This window comes from Drosophila willistoni, chromosome 3R (assembly GCF_018902025.1).
Source record: "Drosophila willistoni isolate 14030-0811.24 chromosome 3R, UCI_dwil_1.1, whole genome shotgun sequence".
In the NCBI taxonomy this organism is placed as follows: Eukaryota; Metazoa; Arthropoda; class Insecta; order Diptera; family Drosophilidae; genus Drosophila; species Drosophila willistoni.
The window spans coordinates 19,016,988-19,036,252 of NC_061086.1; the positions used below are offsets into that span (position 1 = coordinate 19,016,988).

A 19,265-nucleotide genomic window follows, 5' to 3' on the forward strand; every position below is an offset into this window, starting at 1 on the left:
ACATCCACGCACACACAAATTAGCAGGTTTCAATAACACATACTCACAACTTAGATCAGAATTACTATGATATATCCCCAAAAAAGCTATTATAAATATATACGTACATGTAAATCATATGCTCTATTCTCGCTATGAGCTCTGCTCAGCATCCTCTGCCCGTTCCCGTCCCCGAGTGAGTGTGCGTGTGTGTTTGTCTGTGTAAGAAAAACCAACAAAAAGTTCAAATTATGTAAAAATTTCGATGTTTCAACAGGGCTGCACTGCTTGTTTCCGGCTCAAAAGTGAACCCCCAAGCAAACAAGCAGTGCATATCATGCCCTGCTTGTCACCACGAAGAAAAAGAACAAAACTCCAATATAATAAAAAATTTGTGTAATTGATGATAGTTATATATTTTCTATTTAACTATATCTCTGATTTTCTTCTTTTTTTTTTTATTAATAATTTTAATCGTTTAATTTTACAATACATACATTATATAATAATACAATAATCTTCTCTAATATATAGTTAATTGTTTTTATTTAAATCAAGCAGCAACCATTTTATTCATATACATCTCTATAAGGATTTATATATATATACATATATATGTACGGGCAATATATTGTGGTCATCTCGTCTCATGAAAAGCACGTATCGAAACGAAACGCGAAACTATATTGTTAATGCGCATACACATGTATATATATATATATATACATTTACATAAATAATTTACATTTAAGCCTACATCTACTGCGACAAAAAATGATGAAAGGAAAACAATCACAACAAACACCAACATTTTAGTTTAAGTTAATGCTTGTAATTGTAAATTGTTTTAATTTCACTTATACACAAAAACAAAAGGAAAGAAAAAAAGAACATCAAACAGAGACACATCCGCGACAATTAGACACGAAAAGTTAAAAATAAAAAATTAACATACAAATAAATAAAAGCAAAAAAAAAAAAAAACACAATTAACACAAGAAAAACAAAGCAACATTTCATTTTATTCTTAGTAATGTGGAACGGACTTTCTTTCTGATAATATTCTGGAGATCATGTCTTAAGTCCAGGCTTGCATTTAGCAATATCCTGGTCAAAAATAAATACTATATATACACACAGACCCATGGGAATGATGTATGAAGTTTTCTAAGATACATATACATAAAATATATATATATATATTTAATATCTAAACAATTCTATAATATACAATAATGTTTTCGGGTTTCCTTCTTTTAAGTACACAATATAGAAAAGATCGCATTAGGCGGGTTAAGTCCTCTCTATGTTTTCATTTGGATTCGCCTCGTTAAGGAGTATTTAGTTTAATCTGATTACACAATTTGACAAATCAAAAAGGAAAGGACGAATTTGGAATGCATTAATATAGGCTATGGAGAATCTGAATAAACCCTTGCAAAGAATATTTATTAATGTTAATCGTTTATTTCCAGGTGAGAGACGACTAAGCTGTAGTTACGATTTGTCAAGAATCTTTGGAAAGCGAGTAATTTTGTTTTAGTTAAAGCTTTTTCGCCCATAGTTATAAGGTTTTAGCTATGCCATTTATCTCTCTATACTTGTTGTAGTCGGAAAGGCTGCTCTATTCTTACAAGGGTAATATTCCTATATCTAACATGGTGTCTAGTCAATTGCTAATTTTAGCCATTTCGAGATTTAGTTTTACTCAAAGCCATTCATTCAATCTGTTTCTGGCACCGGTTTAAATGGTTTACTTGTAGTGATTCAGATTATTGGTTTTCAAGTTTTAAATCTGTGGCAAAGTAAAAGCTAAAGGATAACCTATTGGAAATTTCTTCAAGTCATATTCTCTTTACATAGTTTGGAGAGATTTAGGCCAAGATCTTTCGAAGTAGTTACCATGCAAAGCACAATTTTCGAAAATTGGAAATTTGTTTTACTTAAATTTAACATAAAATCACTAATATTAGAATTTTGTTATGTGTCAAAATGAGAATGAATACCAATCAAATTTAGCATAAAAATATTGCACAAAGTAGATTTCTTTTCCCTTCCCAATCTTTCACTCTCTCGCATCTAATAACGCTAAACTACACACACATGATAACAAGAACATCAACAACTACAATATTAAACAGATTTTTGCTTTTAGTTTTCCCCCTTCACACTCCTTAAGCATGTATAGTATATCAAGACGGATACGGGATTCATAATACTGAGTGACTCGACTACTGCAGGTTGCTCTGGTCGTGCCGCCTATGTCAAGACGGTTGCTTCTCCAGCTAGTGACACTGCGGCAGTTGCTCCAGCTACTGTTGCTGACGGCTGCAACTGATTATGATGGTGATGGCGATAATGATGAGGTCGTCGCAGCATTTGTCATTTTTTGGCACTAAAACTGGGCTTGGGTAGCGCACTCATGAAGGCTCCGGCATTTGTTGTGGGCATAGCTGAAGGTGGGGCAACAAAACTCAAATCAGGTATCAGAGAGATGCGGGGTGCCACTTTGGCGTTGCCAATTTGAAATTGTTGTCGCTGATGTTGCTGCTGATAGGTTGGAATTGATGGATGGACTGGCTGGGCTGACGGTGCCGTCGAGAAGTCATGCATGATGTGAATCTGTTGAGGAGTGCCTGATACATTGTTGTTGGCATTGTAATTGCTATTGTTTTTGATGTTGTTGTTGTTGTTGTTAGTGGTGGTGGTATTGCTGCTGATGCTTCGATTGCTGTTGCGCACTAGATTGCTGTGTGTGTGGTGTGGCTGTTGCTGCTGATAGTGACTAAGCGGGTTATTATAGAAATTTGCATTCTGCCAGGCACCAGAATTGAACTGTGGAGATGGAACCACTGTAACTGGATGTGCTGGTGTGCTGCTAACAAAGTCCGACCAGTCATCATCTTTGGCCACTGTTGTAGCTGGCGTAGGAGAAGGTTTCTTTAAACTATTTACACTTTTTATATTTTTGATGGGAGACAATTGTTTTTGTTTCTGTTCCTGCTGCACCGGCGCCGACACAAAGTCGGACCACTCATCATCCTCGGACTGTTGTTGCTTTGGTGGATTCTTAGCCACTGTGGCACTTATTGTGGGCGCAGGTTTGGCCGCCTGAGCCGAGAAGAGCTGCTCAATTCGGGCCATTTCATCAGCATTTATGGTGGACAGAGCATTCTCACCCCACTGTATGGCCGTCTTGGCTAGGGGTATTGCTTGTGGCAATAATATGGCTGGACTGAGTATCATTTGTTCGCCAAATGTGGGCGTGCCATTCCTTGGCAAAGCAGCAGCAGCAGCGCTTGCCTTGGGAGCCGGCATCGACTGGAACTCACTGAAATCATCGTTATCGTCATCGGGCACCTTTTGATCTGCAGCTGCTGCTGCAACAGCAACAGGAGGTATTTCAAAATTAACTCCGGCATTCAGCTTGTTCGGCGAATCCAAGCCGATTGGCGGTTTGTACTCAACATCACGGTATTCCTTCTTCACAACCGTCTCGTCAATAATAATCCCTGCCGAGGCAATCTCAAAATCAAAATCTATTGGCGCCAATGTTGTCGTCTTGGCCACTGCGGTGTCCGATTTGGATGGTGTATAAATGTGAGTCTCCTTCAGAGGGAGCGCATAGCTGGTACTGGTGCTTGTTGTGTTGCTAACGATAATCTCAATGTCCTCCTGGGGCAAAGGCGGCGGTGGCGATGGCGTTGGTCCACTCAATGCATATTGCTTCGACTGCTGCTGCTGATGCAGCTGCTCACTGCCATTGAGGTCGTTGGCATAGCCGTTTGCTGATAGAGCAGTCGATAGCGTCGCTGCTGCTGCTGGAGCAGCATATGCTGATGTTCCTGCTGAGGTGTCATCAAGGGCGTTGCTGTCGCAGGGACTATTGGCTGCGAAACCGTCTTCAATCTGCAACTGGCTGCAGTCATTTTGGGCAGAGCTTGCTGCTGATTTTTCCACATTAGCCGGGCCAGCCCGCGTTTCAATTTGGCTCGCTTTAGCTGCTGGGGCTGCTGTTGTTGTTGTTGACTCCAATCCTGGCAAAAATTTAACAAAATTTATTGCATAAGTAAATGTAAATAATTAAAAAATATATATATAATTAGAAAGTTGTACATTATAGATAGATTCCAAAAGCGACTCCACCAAACGGTTATAAATACGAATATATATTTATTTGGAAATTATTAGCTATTACTCGGAATCCAAATAATTAATTCTTGCAATTTAAGAAAGGAAGACTCAATATCTCGTTCATAATTTTTAGGATACGTCACGGAGTTCCAACAACAAATGGATTTTATTTCTTAGTTTTAAACTTAAAGACGTTTTTTCTTAATCCTCCAATTTTGGTTGTTATGGTTTTTAACCTTTTATCAATTATTCAACACACTCTAATAGATCTAAATCTATTCCTTTCTTATCTTGGTAACAAGTTTAAAATTTGACAACACATTTTGAATTTGAAAATTTGTTTTCCAGTATTGATTGAGTCGCATATAGAAAATATCTCATTGATAACTAAGAGAGTTGAGTTAAGGAAAAACTTTGCAAAAATCATAGAATAAATAACTACAGAGAGTGCTTTAAACTGAGTTTAGTTAAGTTTAAGTTGGTTAGTTTTTTTTGAGAGTGCCAAATAACAAAACGATAACTAAAACACAATGCCAAATATACAAATTTTTTTTTTTCGTTTTGGGAAGTAGAAAGTAGAGAGAAATAGTAGTGGATAACGCAAATAATTCGTTATAGAAATTGTTTATTTAACAAACATTTTGATGGCAAAAAGAATAAGCAAAATCAAACGAAATATGCATATAGTACAACTACAACATACACACACACGCACACACACACACAGACACACACGTATACACACACACGCAAAAGGAGGAGGGAGCTAACTGAACTTACTAAGGTCCATCAAGAGCAAGGCATCGTGAGCAGTGAGAATTGTGTTAGTTTTTATTCGATTTGGATTTGAAGTTGTTGTATTTAGATGATTGTTGTTGTTGTTGGTGACAAAATGTGTAAGAGATTTATTGTGCATTTCATTGAAATTGGCATTAGCATTTGCATTGGCATTGCATTGATTGTCATTAATTGAATTGGAGTTGGTTTGGAGATCCATCAATAAAAGATTACCATCCAAGTGGAAGTTGTCGGCAGCATTATGGCGATGATTGGAGTTTGATTGTTGTTGTTGTTGTTGTTGGTTGTGGTGGTGGTGGTGTTGGTGGTGGTAGTTGTTGTAGTGTTGGTGGTGGGGGTAGTTAGAGTTAACAAGATTTATTTTATCAGCATTAGCCACCATCGTTAGTTGGTCAAGTGGTTCCAATTGAAAAGTGGTCTGTACATGTTGTGATTCTAAATATAATTTATCATAAGGATAAATCTCTTTTCTTTCGTTTTGAGTATGTTTTTCTTTTTTTTGGGGTGAAGGAAAAGAGATAATACACATTGTGAGAGTAGGAAGGTAGGTGATAGAGCGAGGTGGTAAGTGGTTGTTTGGTGGTGGCAGGAGGAAACCGAAATTTAACAGAACATAAAACAAAAATATATTTGTATATAGAATAGAAATAGGTGAGCAAGTTAAAGAGCCAATATTTAACGGCAGGCCAATCCGGTTGAGGGCAACAAAAGCAGTTTTTTTTTCGAGAAATAGAAATAGAATAGATAAAGAGATAGAGAGCGGGCGGGCGGGCGAGCGGTAGGTGGAAAATTTTCGTGTAGCGGTTAATTTGCGGCAACTAAAGGTGGAGTATTGTAATATTTATTTATTCGAAAAACTTACCTTCAACTGGGGTGGAAAAGGTGGTAGCCGCTGACGTCTGTGAGTTGGAGCTGGTGGAGCTTGTCTTGAGCGGCTTAAGGGGATCAAAGCTCAGATTGGCCGCAAAACGCGGCATAGATGAGTTCCATTTGTCTCCAAAGAGCTACAAAGGACTATGTTAAAGAATTCTGGGTAAATTTTAGCTTATTTGTACTTACAATATTCCTCGAATCAATGCCCAGCGATCGGACTAGAGAATGTCTCATTTCTGAATTGACCCATTGATAGTTTAGAGCCTGAGCCTGCTCAATGGCACCAAAATTGAGGGGTTTCCTCTGAGCCAAGAGCTGTGAATGCCCAACGGTCTCGTCTATTTGGGTTATTGCTGTCGATGGAAACATTGCCTCCAGCACAGGCTTGATACGTTCATTAATGCTAAGGTGTTTGGGGGCAGGCGGTGGTGGCGGAGGTACAACTGCGGCTAGAGGTGGCGGTGGCTCTGAGAAATCTCCAAAGTCATCATCATCATCATCATCATCGTTATCATCATGGTTATTCTTAATATGAGCGGGACTAGTGAACTCTTGAAAATCATCAAATCCATCTTCGGGCTGAGTATGAGCAGGTTCTGATACATTTGGAATAGTAACTGGTGCGACTATAGCTGGCATTGGTGCTGGTGGTGCAGCAGAAAAGTCTGCGAAATCACCAAAGTCATCGTCATCGTCATCATCATCAACAACAACATTATCATTAATGGTAGGAGCCACATTTTGGATGACCGCTGGAGCCATTGCCGCAGTAGCCTCTTCAAATTCTGCAAATGAATCATCATCATCCATTGCCATTGGCTTTTCTGACTGACTTTCAGCTCCTTTTACATCCGTCTGCTTAGTTTCTTTTTCCTTTGTTGTGGATAGAACTTCAATGGCAAAGAAATCTTCCGCCCCTTCACGTATATATAACTCTTTGGGTTTCTTTGGCGAACACTCCTCATCGGTGTCATCATCTGAGACATCCTCCAGCGTAACTTGATGTGTGAGTTGTGCCGTGGTAGCTGAGGAAGGCGCAGGCGTTTCTGCAACTGGCGACGCAGTTCCCGACGCCGTACTCTCACTTGAATATAAACTCAAACTATCAAGTTTCAATGAGGGAATATGTTCCTCCTCCTCCTCCTCTTCCCGCTCCACTTCCACGCACTGCACTGTTTGCTGTGTCGCCGTTGGCGGTGGCGGCGTGGGTGGCGACATTTCCTGATGGTAAACATGATAATTAAATGCCTCGACTGGTGATTTTGCATTCTCGATCAGGGCCAGATCGGGTGGCGGCACTTCTACAATTAAAGCATACAAATTAGGTAGAATAAAAAAAAACCAAGACAAAGGCAAAAAAATATAAATACCTTTTGTGTTAAGTTCGGCTTCGTGTGTCTGGCTATTGTTGTTGTTGTTATTGTTGTTGTTGTTGCTGGTGATGTGTTTGTTGGTGGTGACTAAGCCAAACTCATTGGAGGAGTACTCGTCACCGTCATCCAAATGGAGAGTTGTCTGCAGTCCAGAATCGTCATCATCATCGTCACCAAAATCGATAGGTGGCGGCGTGCTACTTAGTAAAGGTGGCACATTTACCATGTTGTATATCTCAATTGCTATCCCAGTTAGCCCTAATCTCTAATCAAAAAGAAAACACCTTCGGCGACGGGGCGGCGGGGGTAGCTCCGTCTCTGACGTTTTATCTATAGGTGTGCGAGAGAGTGCCTCTGTGTGTGCGTGTGTGTGACACTCAAGGTCTGTGTTGGAATTTTCGTTTACACGCACACGAAATTTAACTGCAAATTGTTTTCTGCTATTTCGTCACACACTTGCTGCAGTCTGCAGTGGTTGGATGGAGAATGTAGAATTTGGCAAGCCCTTTCAACTGCTAATTGCCATATTTTCAACAAAACAAATAATTTTCATCCAGGTTGGAGAAGTTCTTTTTGACATTCACCGCGAATTAGTGTTGCGAAATGCATGTAAGAATTTTACAGCACTGAGAAAATAAAATTTTTGTTTAAATATTCTTAAGATTAAGCAAGCGGATTAATTCATTTCAAAAGCAATGAATCAAAAATTACGATAAACAGGCTTTTTATTATTATATATATTTACAGCAGATATCACATATACAGTTTGTATATTTTAAATATTCACACTTGCTGGCAACTCTATATCTGAGTTTGGTCTGGTCACACTACTGACAGCTGCTTTAAGGTTATATTTTGCATCGGTTGCAAGAGAATTTGGTAATTGTTGGAAATTTGTTAAATAATTCAAGAAATAGTAAATTTTTGCTGGAGTTGACCGACTTTCGGCAAACAGTTGAAGCCCTTGCAAATAAGTGTCTAATTTAACGTTTCCCATTGCAGTTGTCGTTTGGACCAATTACATAACTTTAACCATGTCCCAGGCTCCCGTTCGTGTCTCACCTTTGATTAAATTTGGCAGATGGTCATTGCTCCTTGTAGGCATTGCCTATGGTGCTGCCCACCAGAGCCGTCTGTCCAAGAAGGAGGAGAAGGTGCGTGAAATCGAGGCCCAGCAGAAGGTAGTGCGTGATGCCAAATTGGCCGAGGAGAAGAAGCGCAGCGCCGATGCCGAAGCCCGTGCATTGGCTGAGCTCTCCAAGCCTACAAAGTAGAGGGGCTGGACAGCCGTCATTATGGTTAGTTTAAGATCAGTTCCAACATACACAACCAAAACCCAGGATGATGGAGAGCGGCCGCCGTCTACGGCAGAGTTGCCACTCTCTGCATCTATCGGCAACAACATTTATTCTGTGTGTTTCTATCTGAGATGTTTGTGCATAAAAAAACTTACGCAAATTAAATTAAATTGAATAACACAAAAGTTATGTAAAACATATTTCAATTAAGAATTCATTTTGTGAATGTGACAAGGGCAAAGAGAATCCAGCTAATGCTGCGTTTGAATTGTCTTATTAGATAAATCAACAAAATATCGATAGGTCCGTCTCACATTGCAGTAGTCCGCTCCTGATAAACGAACAGCTGATCGGCCACCCAATTTAAATTTCACTTTTTTTTGGCGCCGCCGTTTTGTTTGATCAATATATTGCCGCATTAGTGCTCTCAGGTGGTATATATATAGGAATCTCAACACCTAAAGTGTCGTCACGCAAGCCCCAAAGGCATGCTTGCAGTAGGCCACCCGCTACCAACGATGACAACAAACTTTTTGGAACAATTGCCTGAGCATATTAGAGAAATTGCCAAGCAGGGTAAGCGGGGAAGGGCTCTTGAATTAGTTCAAGTGCCATCTAATGTGCTTTTAATCTAGTCAATGTGGTCACGCCAGAAGAGATTCTTACCACGCCCAAAGTCCAGTTTCTGGATACCCGCTCGAAATCTTTGCACTCGCTGGTGCGGATATGCACGCCGGACGATGTCCGTGTGCTAAAGGATGCAGCGGCCAAGTGGCTAGCTGAGACCCCAATGTCAGGTAACACATTCATGGAACAGCTTATAAATTCAAGTGCTAACTCTAGTTTTGAATCTCATCTCAGCGGACTCCCTGTTCAAGCCGTTGGCTAATGTGCGTTGGTCTCGCATAACCTTCGGCTGCCCAGCCCTGGATCGCTGTACAGGCGGCGGTATTGTTACTAGGGGAATAACCGAAATATGTGGAGCTTCCGGAGTGGGTAAGACTCAGTTATTGCTACAGTTGGCCGTGTGCGTACAGCTGCCTCTTCATTTGGGCGGCCTGGCCAGAGGAGTGGCTTTTATTTGCACTGAGGATGCATTTCCCTCGCGTCGCATGTTGGAGATAAGCAAAGTCTTCGAGGCTCGTTATCCCAAGGAAAATCTCAATTTTCTAGCCAATGTGTTTGTGGAACAACAATTCGAAGTTAAACCCCTGCTCGAGTGTGTTAGCAATCGTCTGCCTCAATTGATGCAACAACATGCCATTGGATTAATCATCATCGATTCGGTGGCGGCCATCTTTCGCCTCTTCACCGACTATGATGAACGAACACGGGATATGCGACGCCTGGCTAACGATTTGCTTACCTATGCCGATAAATACAACTGTGCGGTGATCTGCATCAATCAAATGACATCCAGCAGCGCCACGAGAGATGATAAACCAATGCAGGATATACCATGCTTAGGTCTCCAATGGGCACATCTTGGGCGTACTCGTTTAATTGTCTCCAAGGTGCCTAAACAGCATCGTTTGGGCGATCAATTGATAACTGTACGCAAACTGGAAATTATGTATTCACCAGAAACCCCAAACAATGTTGCCGAATTCCTAGTCACATCTGAGGGTGTGGTAGATGTTCCTGTGCCCCCCCTCGAACCAACCCATGCACACAAGAAGATACGTTTGTAAGTTTTGTTTTTAATTTTTTAAATATTATTTTTGCTTTATTTTTTCTTTCTTTGTTCTGAATTTAAAATGTCTCTTTTTTGTTTTGGTTTTTGGGATAGTTTTCTTTCTTTCTACTCTCTGTTTTAGTTTTGTTGTTTTTTTTTTTTTTTTTTTTTTTGTACAAACACTCAATAAATATGTTCCATTTAGCATAGCTAGGGACTTAATTAGATTCTCAATATTATACATTTAATATTTTAAGTAGTAAAATCAAGATATTCCCAGAGACCGTGGTGATAGCTTATAGATGTTACATAGATAGTATTTTTTGAGAATATCCTTCAACATACAATTTCACAAACATTCTAAATTTATATGTTTAAAGATGATTTCCTTAAATCCTATTATCCACACAAGTAATACTCTGATCTGGTGTGATACATTGAAGACATTAAGTTTTAAGACAAACATTTTGACTACCGTTTTTTCCTTTTGTTTTCAGAAAATAACCCACAAAAGAACAGATCGAGATCTGTCGTTCTAAGTGAAGACGGAAGGACATTGTAAGTCCTTTGGAACGATAATTCTTTTACCAATTCTTACAAGTTTTGTAAACTCAATGTCCCGGCTATAACTTCTTTAGTATTACTTGTGTTATTATATATGTAAGTAAGCCAACTGTCGTTATACGGTCCCCGAATTCTATATTTGAAGCCATGATTAGTGGGGGCTTATCTCTCTGGTGTTTATTTAATTTTTTTTTGAGCGGATGCTCTTCATTCCGCTGCGAATGGCGAACCACTTTTCGCCTGCTTTCGTATACTTTATCACATGAAATTCTCAAAAGTTCAAACATTTAAATGCGTTTCTAATGGCAACATTTACAAGGCCTAAACTTAGGATTAGCGCTTAAGCTTAGAAGTACAATTATAGATTATTATTAAATATTTATGAAATAAATTACAATTACAATTTGAAATTAAAAACACGGGCCGTTGTTTAGTTTAAGAGGTGAAAGGAATTGGTAGTGGTTGTGGTTGTGGTTGAGTGGTATATGATGGTGCTGTGAGCAATATTCGACTTTTTGGCACAAGTTAATTTGACTGAATTTGTTTTGTTTTTTTCCTTTTAGCTTTTTTACATGGCCACATCCTGATCCTGTGAATCGTGCGCCTCAGTGGAAGCACCATGCTCGCTAGAAGTCTCATCTTCGTCCTCTTCATCATCAACATCGCCCCCATTGTTATCGTTTTCACCATCGCCCTCGCCATCAGCTTCACCTTCGGCATCGCCTTCGCCCTCTGATTCACTTGCATTCTTTGGCTCTAATTCGGACTTTGACTGTTTATTGGTCAACCCAATGGCAATCGATATGGTAGAGGCGGCAAGTTTGCTCTCGAAATCCATATCACTCAACAGAGCAGGAACGGCAGGAGCTGCCGCTGTTGAGGGTGGAGGACTGCGTCCATTTTGTTGGCTAGCAGTTTTGGCGGCAGTTGCTGCTGCTGCAGCTGCTTCGGCCGTTGCCGCTGCACGTTGCAATCTCAATTGAAGCTCTCGATGCTGTGGTGATTCTTCCTTTTTGATTTCCAATTTTTCGGTTTGTTCTAAAGGTGCTGCCGGCTCCACAGTCAAGGGTATGGCATGCTGATGCAAACGTGTTAGCAATGATTCACCATGATTGTTGTTGTTATTGTTGTTGCTTCCGCCATGATGTCGCTTCTCAGTGGATTTAGTGTTGTTGTTATTATTATTGTTGTTGTTGTGGTTGTTTGTGCCTGCAATTGTTGACTGAGAATCGCTGCCATTTGTGGCCATATTCCCGCCATTACTATTTGCGGTCTTTGCGGCCTTCTCCAGCAGAGCGTTCAATTGTTTTTTAATCTTTGTCGTTGACTGTTTTGTTGTTGGCAATTTGCCTTCATTGTTATTGTTGTTGTTGTTAGAGTTGCTATTTTCTTTTGATGGCTGCTGTTGCTGCTGATCCGTTCCTGTTTTATTTGTGTTTGTTGTTGACTTGTGCTCAGCAGCCTCATTATTGGTTATATTATCCTGTTTCTTCCACTTTGTGCGACGATTTTGAAACCAGATTTTCACCTGTAAAAAGAAAAGAAATGAGTTGAATTAATTTAAGTTTTAATAGGCTGAAATTCGTTAAGGAAAGTCTTGAAGATGGTTTAAGATATTATTATGAAAATCATTAGCAATTATTTCTGCCCTCCACCTTCTAAGGTTTATTATTTTAGATTTTGTCTATTTTTTTGTGAAATGGAAACAAAATATTACTTGAATCTACATAATTTGAGTTCTCTTCTATCTTCTCTCTGAATAGAATTTGTAATTCTCCAAATGTTCATATGTAAAAAAGAACTTGTAAATTATTTGCTTTGCATTAATGATCTTGCTAATTATTTGATCTAGAGCTATATACCTATGTATGTATGTATATTACATGATGTTTCTTCCTGTGCTAAGGTAAATGTGAATGGGTTAGATGAAATGATCTTGTCTGCCTTTTGCCATAATTATGCATGTTTATGCCTCATTTGCCCTTATTAGAATGCGTACAACAAATAATTAAAATTATTGCGTGTATCTCAAAGATACATTTCCCCCTCCCTCCCACACACACACACACACACACATACACTCACACTCATCACTTCCGCTACGTCAGGTCGCAACTCAAAACAAGCTGAAATACTGAACATTGATGTGCGGCTGTCAAAAAGCAAAAAAAGAAAAGAAAAAAAACCAAAAGTAGATGGGGCACAAGTAGAGATGGTTGAAGCATCTGAAGCCTCTACCATTCCATCTGCAGCACCTCCATCTCCGTTTTCATTCTGTGTGGAATGGCGCAACATAAAGCATTCGCCGCTCATTTTCATTTTCATTTCCATTTCATCCAAAAATGATGGCCTAGCTAAATAAATGAAAAATCTATTTAAATCGCGCACATAATTAGTATTTCAGCGGCATGTCTGAACACAACACACACACACACACACACACGCACACACACCACACACTCACCCAAATAGATACGAGGAGTCCGTCAGACAGGAGGGTAAGATAGATGCCATCAAATGACATGCTCATTTTGGCCGAGAGTGGCGTAAAAATTATGAAATTAACGTTGCCCCTTCTCCTCTTTGCTTACCCCATTCACCCCTCATCATCACACTGCATGTTTTTTTTTGTTTTATAGAGGAAATGCTCAAGTACAGCAAGAACAATAAATATATAGAGAACAATATATATTTTTGTATGTGTGGAAAAATTGAGTAAATATATATGCACAAAAGTTAGATTATATATTCATAAGGAAAATCAATTAATTGATTGCCAAATATTTCAAATACACTCAACAAAAATTAAAGGCATCTTAATACAAATGGAATGGAAAATGTATTCAGAACTTGCCGATGGATTGATGTCTATGTGAGCAGTAAATTGTTTATTTTATGGATTAAGATGGATTATGAGGCCGACCACGAGTCCCCTCTTCCTCCATCTCCTATCCCCATTCCCATCACATTATCCAAGCTAAATGGCTGGCCAATTTCCTCATAATTATTTTCGGTTTATGCGTTTTATACCGAATCACCAATTACTCATCCTGTTATGATGCATACCATTTGAGTGAGAGAAGAGGAGGAGTAGGAGACGATACTCTGTGCTCGAACCAATACAATTTACCCCCTTTTTTTAAACTCATTAAATACTTGCCTTAATAAACAATAAAGCATTTGGCCATGTTTACCTTATGAACAAGTTGAAATGGTCATTTCACATTTGTAAATACCCTGAAAGGGTACAAAATGCGGCATATATGTTCGATCGGTTTCAAAAATGTTAATTTTGAGATCATCGTCTGTTCTTTAAGTGACCTTCTGTCGCCTTAGTTATTAGAAATAATTATAAAATTATCTCTTTGATATAGAAAAGCCTGGCTTTCTTTTACATAATTGTCTCTATAAAATGATGTTATATCATTTACATTCTCTTGCCTTATTGCCAAAATTTATTAAAAGTCAAGAGTCTGGCTATAAATTATACATTTGCAATTTAGTATTCTAACTAGAGTTTTTTCGACACTATCCTCAACTTTGCTACTGTCATATATAGGGTAAATCAAAGTCGCAATCTATTTAACGATTAGTTTATCTTATTTTTGTTGAAATTTAAATGGGCTATTTTTATGGAGCTTAGATGCGGGCACTTTTTGGTGGCATGCGGCGAACTATTTCAACCTAATTGTTGATTATTTTTAAAGAGCGTCTGGCCTAATTTTTCCAAACATTCATATATTTTTCATGTTCTTATTGTTGTTGTTTTTAAAAATTATGTGTGTGGCATTTTTGATTATGGTTTCAGTTGATTTACTTGATGATTGAATTGATTTGAAGTAAATTTTTCATTATTTATCTCGTAAATCATCTTCTGACAAAAGTTAGCTATTCTATGATTGAAATAAAAAGAACTCGAAGAAGAACAAAAAATTCTTTTGAGTGTATGTAATCAAGATTTCATATTTCATTAGCCTAAGTCTATATCTGACAATGATACGGATTTCATATCGAATTACCTAGATATTTGACATTCACATAAAGTATGTCATATTTCATATATTTTATCTTTTTTTCCAACATAAACTTTCTGAGTTATTTTGTTTTGATGTACACTAAAACCTCATTAAGCCAAACCAAAAATAACAGAATATTGAAATTTATTTTATTTTAGTGCGAGAAGCAATATCTAAAAATATTTTAAATTTCTTGTAAAAATTTCTTTTAGTTTTGGGCCTCAATTCTGTCCCTCGTGTGCTCTGTTTTATGTTTATGATTTATTGATATTTAAATGTGTACGCTACACAAAAGTCAAAAGCCCCAACCAATTTGAATAGATTATAATAGAACATACATGTACTCATATACATATAACATAGATGGACGCAAAAGGATTCGCTGGCAGACTGGGGCCCAGCCCTACCTATTTGTTTAGTCATAATAATGATCCCTAAATAGTCGCAACTGCAACAATTTACTCGCCAGCCTAACCCCCTTTTCTCTAGATTGTATAATTAATTTTCATTTCACATTTTCTTCTCGCACTTTTCTAAAATAAACGAAACCAAATGGCTGTGCCTATGTTGAGAGGTGGTGGAGATGGGGTCCAGAGGCAACAATGAGCAACCAAATTACATGATAGATGGAACACCATGGGGCAGGGCAAAAAGGCGGGAGACAAGTCTTCGTCTTGGTGTAATGACAGCTGCCCCTCTTTGTGTAACTAATAAGTAATTTTGCTCAGCCAAGTGCCAAGAAAATTTACATTTTGAGGGGAGATTTAGTGAGTATTCATCCAGTGCCAAAAACAAAGCAACAAAATAAAAAAGAAAACACAACTGCAACAAAGTAAATTTAGAAAGTAAAAACATTTTTAATTTCGTATACACTGGAGTTCGCTATTCTCCTAGAGACTTTGTGGCTGGAAAGATTTTAAAGTTTGATGTTAATTATGTTGTATTATTTGCTTTAAAGTAATTTAAAACTAAATAATATTGAAATCCCAATTATGAGTTTACACTGTAAATGAGAAATTAAATATTGTTTAATAGAATTTGTAGATATATAGTTGGCTTGCATTTTGTGAAATCTGAATCCTTTTGCACATTCATTTCATGGAATTTCTCTCTTCATAGTTGCCTGGCCCCCTCCACTCTGGCAGTCGCTTTGTGTAATACAAGACTTTGTGCAGGGCAAACATTCAAATGGTATGGCAATGGTATTATTAATTAATAACATAATCAGTGCATGGCAGCTTGTCATATTGGGTAATATTCACTTGTACACTCATACACACCCACAGCCACACCCACACCCACACACACAAACACAGACAACTCGGCCAATGCATAAATGCAATGGTTGGCAGGTTCGGGATATCCATTCAATGTATTATCTTCAACTCAATAAAAGATATGTATTTACAGTACAAAAAAAAGTTGAAGTTGTTTTAAGAATTTACAAGCACGATTTTGCCTCTAAAAGTCTGATTTTCACCACAAAAATTATTATTACATAGAAAAGATCCATCCACTTTACAAATCAAGAATTGATCTAATGTTGAAGCAAGTTTAAAAATTATTACAATTATTGCTTTATTAATCAGTAATACAAGAAACTAAATAAACATTAAATTCTAATTAAGAATGAAAATTGATGATTGAAAACTCAAGTTAAGAAACTGACCAAAACGTATCCCTTTTCCCCGACCTTAATTAGAATTTTCTTCCACTTATGTTCTGATAATCTGAGTCTGAGTCTGTCTGTGAGAATTGGCATTTGGACAATCAGGCATGTTTCATTGTTCTTGGATTACCAATTAAACAAGGTAAACTGTAATAACAATGAGTAGGAACCTTGTATCTCAGCCTTTGATTCGAAAGCAAAATGCGTCTACATCTCGATATCTCTGCATACTTGGGATTTATTGCACATAACATACTTTAGGGGGCATAAGTCAGTTTCCAATTAAGTTGAATTTTAGGTAATTTTTTTACTGGTCAAGCTGCCTGGGTAAAATTCTAAAATCGTAAAGAGCTTAATATTTTGATTATGATTTATTGCAGCAAATACATTTCATAATGTTGTTTATTAGAGAATATTATGCAAGAGATGGCTGATTAATTGTAAATAAAAATGTAATACATATTTGCAAAAAATGCTATAAAATCGCATTATAGGTACAACATTTGTTCCAACATTTGTAGCAGTCAACGAAACAAAATGAGATGAAAAATGTATTATATTAAAAATCATTATTGAAAAAAAAAGAAAATCATCTACTCATATGAAAAATTTGCATTATATAAATGCCCGAAGACTCTGTGTCTGCTGTTCATAAGAGAATCAAATGCAAAACTATTTATGTTATAAATAAAAATTTCAAATCTGTTTTACACATTGAACAAAAAAAAAAAAAGAAACGCAATGAGGCAGATATATACATACATATATGTATAATCGTAAATATTCATTGCATCGCCACAAGCAAATCCACATAAATCAACAAAAATGCAATAGAAACAGAAAAAGAAAAGCATTTCATATGATAATGAATAATCATAATGATGCTGGCAAGTTTAATTTTTGGATTCCATTTTGAGAGATATTTTTGTTGGGATATCCTTTACTGTCAATAAGAACAGAGCCAAACTCATCTTATATTTCTTTTTTCAACTCAAATATTAGTTCTATCTTGCAATTTAATAATATCCGATAATTATATGGATAATTGACTTTGCTGTAGGTTGTCCTCTAAGGACCAACTATTTCTATTTGAGCCATTCAGTTGTTCGTTGTAAGTTTTGACATTCAACTTGAGTTTTAATGTAGATAGAGTGGATGGATTTATGAAGTCGGACGTGGTAAGTTAGTAGTGGGTGTTCGTGCCTTTTTAGTAGCCTTTCACTTTGCCAGCCCTTTTTAGCCTGTTGTTTTTTTGTTTTGTTTTTAAGAGTCCGAGAGTCAGTTTTAATTGGCTTATTGTGTTGGATTGTCAAAGCGGTCAACTTTTCTGAAACCTGCTGCTGCTCTCGCCCACTCGATGTCGACTTTTTTTTGTATTTTCTTTACCACTTTGGCTTTTTTTATGTTTTATTTTTGCAGAATTATGTTGCTGTTTGACAACTTTTGGTGAATGTTTTAGCATTACTTATTGAGGTTTTTGTTGTTGGCATAATATTCGTAAAGTCTTAGCTAATTGAGAGTATTTAAAATACTCTATAATAAGTTATTTTTAGCTGTTGCTAGAGTTGTTAATTATGAAAATAAAATATCATGACTTTAGCTATAATAAGACTAAACTTTTATTCCAATGTCTTCTTATTTGAGTCATCTCTATAACTCATATGTGTCTCACTACATACATATGTGAATCATAAAGTTAAAATCATTTCTGTTTCAATTTATTCTTATTTTTCAGACAATTTCGAGCATTAAATTCTATTATAGTAAACCACAAGTACTTAAAATAAGGAATATCGAATTGAATTGCAAACATTCAAAAAGGAAACACATGGAAGACATAAATTTTTTATCCATCAATATAAATACATAATATTCATATCAAAAAGTGAGTAGCATTTTCATTTTATTTACTGAATATCCTTAATACAATTTCAATAATTAATATAACTTTGATCCAGAAACTATTAGTTTGAACTGTTTTGTAGGGTATTAAAGCAATGGCTAACACTTTGACCAAATTTATTTTTGCCTTTGTTTTGCGTCAAAGTTAATTGCTCTGATGCCTGAAGGCACACACGCAGCAGCGAGCAAAATATCTTAAGAATTGCCATTATTTTTAATAATTTTTCAAACGAACGAACAACAAAGAAACAATAACAAAAACAAAATGAAAAAAGGCAAAAAGCTGTCAACTGTTCTTGTTGATTTGCTAATTGCCAAGTATTTAGTAGCAAACGGGGAAAAGTCATTTAGAAACGCCCACCAAAATTAATCTGCTCATAAGATCGTCAGACGACGAGAGAGTAAAAGAGAAAGAGAGAGAGAGAGAAATGAGCGGCGGTCAAGAGGAAAAAAGAGATAAAGTGGGAGAGACATGTAGAGCAACGTCTGCAAGAGCAAACGTTTAATTTTTAGTAGCTCCGCCTCTTCTAGTTTTTGGCTTTTGTTTCTATTGAAATTTTTGTTGTTTTGTTTATGCCAACCAATCGAAGTGGCTGCCAAGTTAGTTGTTGGCAAACTATTTCCGCTTTTATGAATAATTGATGAATAGGGCCGTGTCCAGCTGCTACATGGAAAACTAATTTAAGTGTGGAAAATTTTAATAGTATTTCGGGGTCAATTTGTATTGCAATTTCCTTGAAAATGGGCAACAATTAAGATTTGTTTGTTCTTGTTTTGGGCCAGCATAATTTAAATGATTTTTCTGGTGTTGAAATAATATTGGCAAAATCCGCCTGTTTTGTAGGTGGGTGTGAGATATGGCTGCCACATGGCGTATGCGTAACATTTTAATTAAGTTGTGGTTCAAAATGGCTAATAACACAAATAATAATAATAATAACAAGAACAATATAAATAATAATAGAAAATTGCAATTATTGTTTT

At 37.1% G+C, this 19,265-nt stretch overlaps 4 protein-coding genes across 7 annotated transcripts in view; 2 read left to right on the forward strand and 2 right to left on the reverse strand.

Moving 5' to 3' along the window:
- Window positions 1-968: 968 nt before the first annotated feature.
- On the reverse strand, window positions 969-7,758 carry LOC6647760. Of its 2 annotated transcripts, XM_023178426.2 has the most exons (5): window positions 7,155-7,758; window positions 5,971-7,085; window positions 5,774-5,915; window positions 4,894-5,346; window positions 969-4,016 (listed from the first exon to the last, which is right to left on the reverse strand). In XM_023178426.2, exons 1-5 carry the CDS (start codon window positions 7,381-7,383, stop codon window positions 2,362-2,364), a joined length of 3,594 nt encoding a protein of 1,197 aa, XP_023034194.1. In that variant the 5' UTR covers window positions 7,384-7,758; the 3' UTR covers window positions 969-2,361. The 2 variants fall into 2 exon arrangements, with proteins under 2 accessions (XP_023034194.1, XP_023034195.1); XM_023178427.2 differs by lacking the exon at window positions 4,894-5,346 and having other exon boundaries at window positions 7,155-7,757.
- A 194-nt stretch (window positions 7,759-7,952) lies between these two features.
- Window positions 7,953-8,655, forward strand: LOC6647759 (ATP synthase subunit e, mitochondrial). The gene is made up of 2 exons (XM_023178568.2): window positions 7,953-8,036; window positions 8,160-8,655. The coding sequence occupies exon 2, from the start codon at window positions 8,192-8,194 to the stop codon at window positions 8,429-8,431; it is 240 nt and encodes a 79-aa protein (XP_023034336.1). The 5' UTR covers window positions 7,953-8,036; window positions 8,160-8,191; the 3' UTR covers window positions 8,432-8,655.
- Window positions 8,656-8,705: 50 nt separating this feature from the next.
- On the forward strand, window positions 8,706-10,685 carry LOC6647758 (DNA repair protein XRCC3). Its single transcript, XM_002070571.4, has 4 exons — window positions 8,706-9,031; window positions 9,091-9,252; window positions 9,317-10,142; window positions 10,628-10,685. Exons 1-4 carry the CDS (start codon window positions 8,944-8,946, stop codon window positions 10,632-10,634), a joined length of 1,083 nt encoding a protein of 360 aa, XP_002070607.2. The 5' UTR covers window positions 8,706-8,943; the 3' UTR covers window positions 10,635-10,685.
- Window positions 10,686-11,021: 336 nt separating this feature from the next.
- LOC6647757 (putative uncharacterized protein DDB_G0292292) overlaps window positions 11,022-19,265 on the reverse strand; it is a 50,118-nt gene continuing 41,874 nt past the window's right edge. For all 3 annotated transcript variants that reach the window (XM_023178245.2, XM_047013498.1, XM_023178244.2), the window contains one exon: window positions 11,022-12,222. In XM_023178245.2, coding sequence (XP_023034013.1) covers window positions 11,263-12,222 — 960 coding nt within the window. In that variant the 3' untranslated portion in view covers window positions 11,022-11,262. The remainder of the gene's footprint in view (window positions 12,223-19,265) is intronic.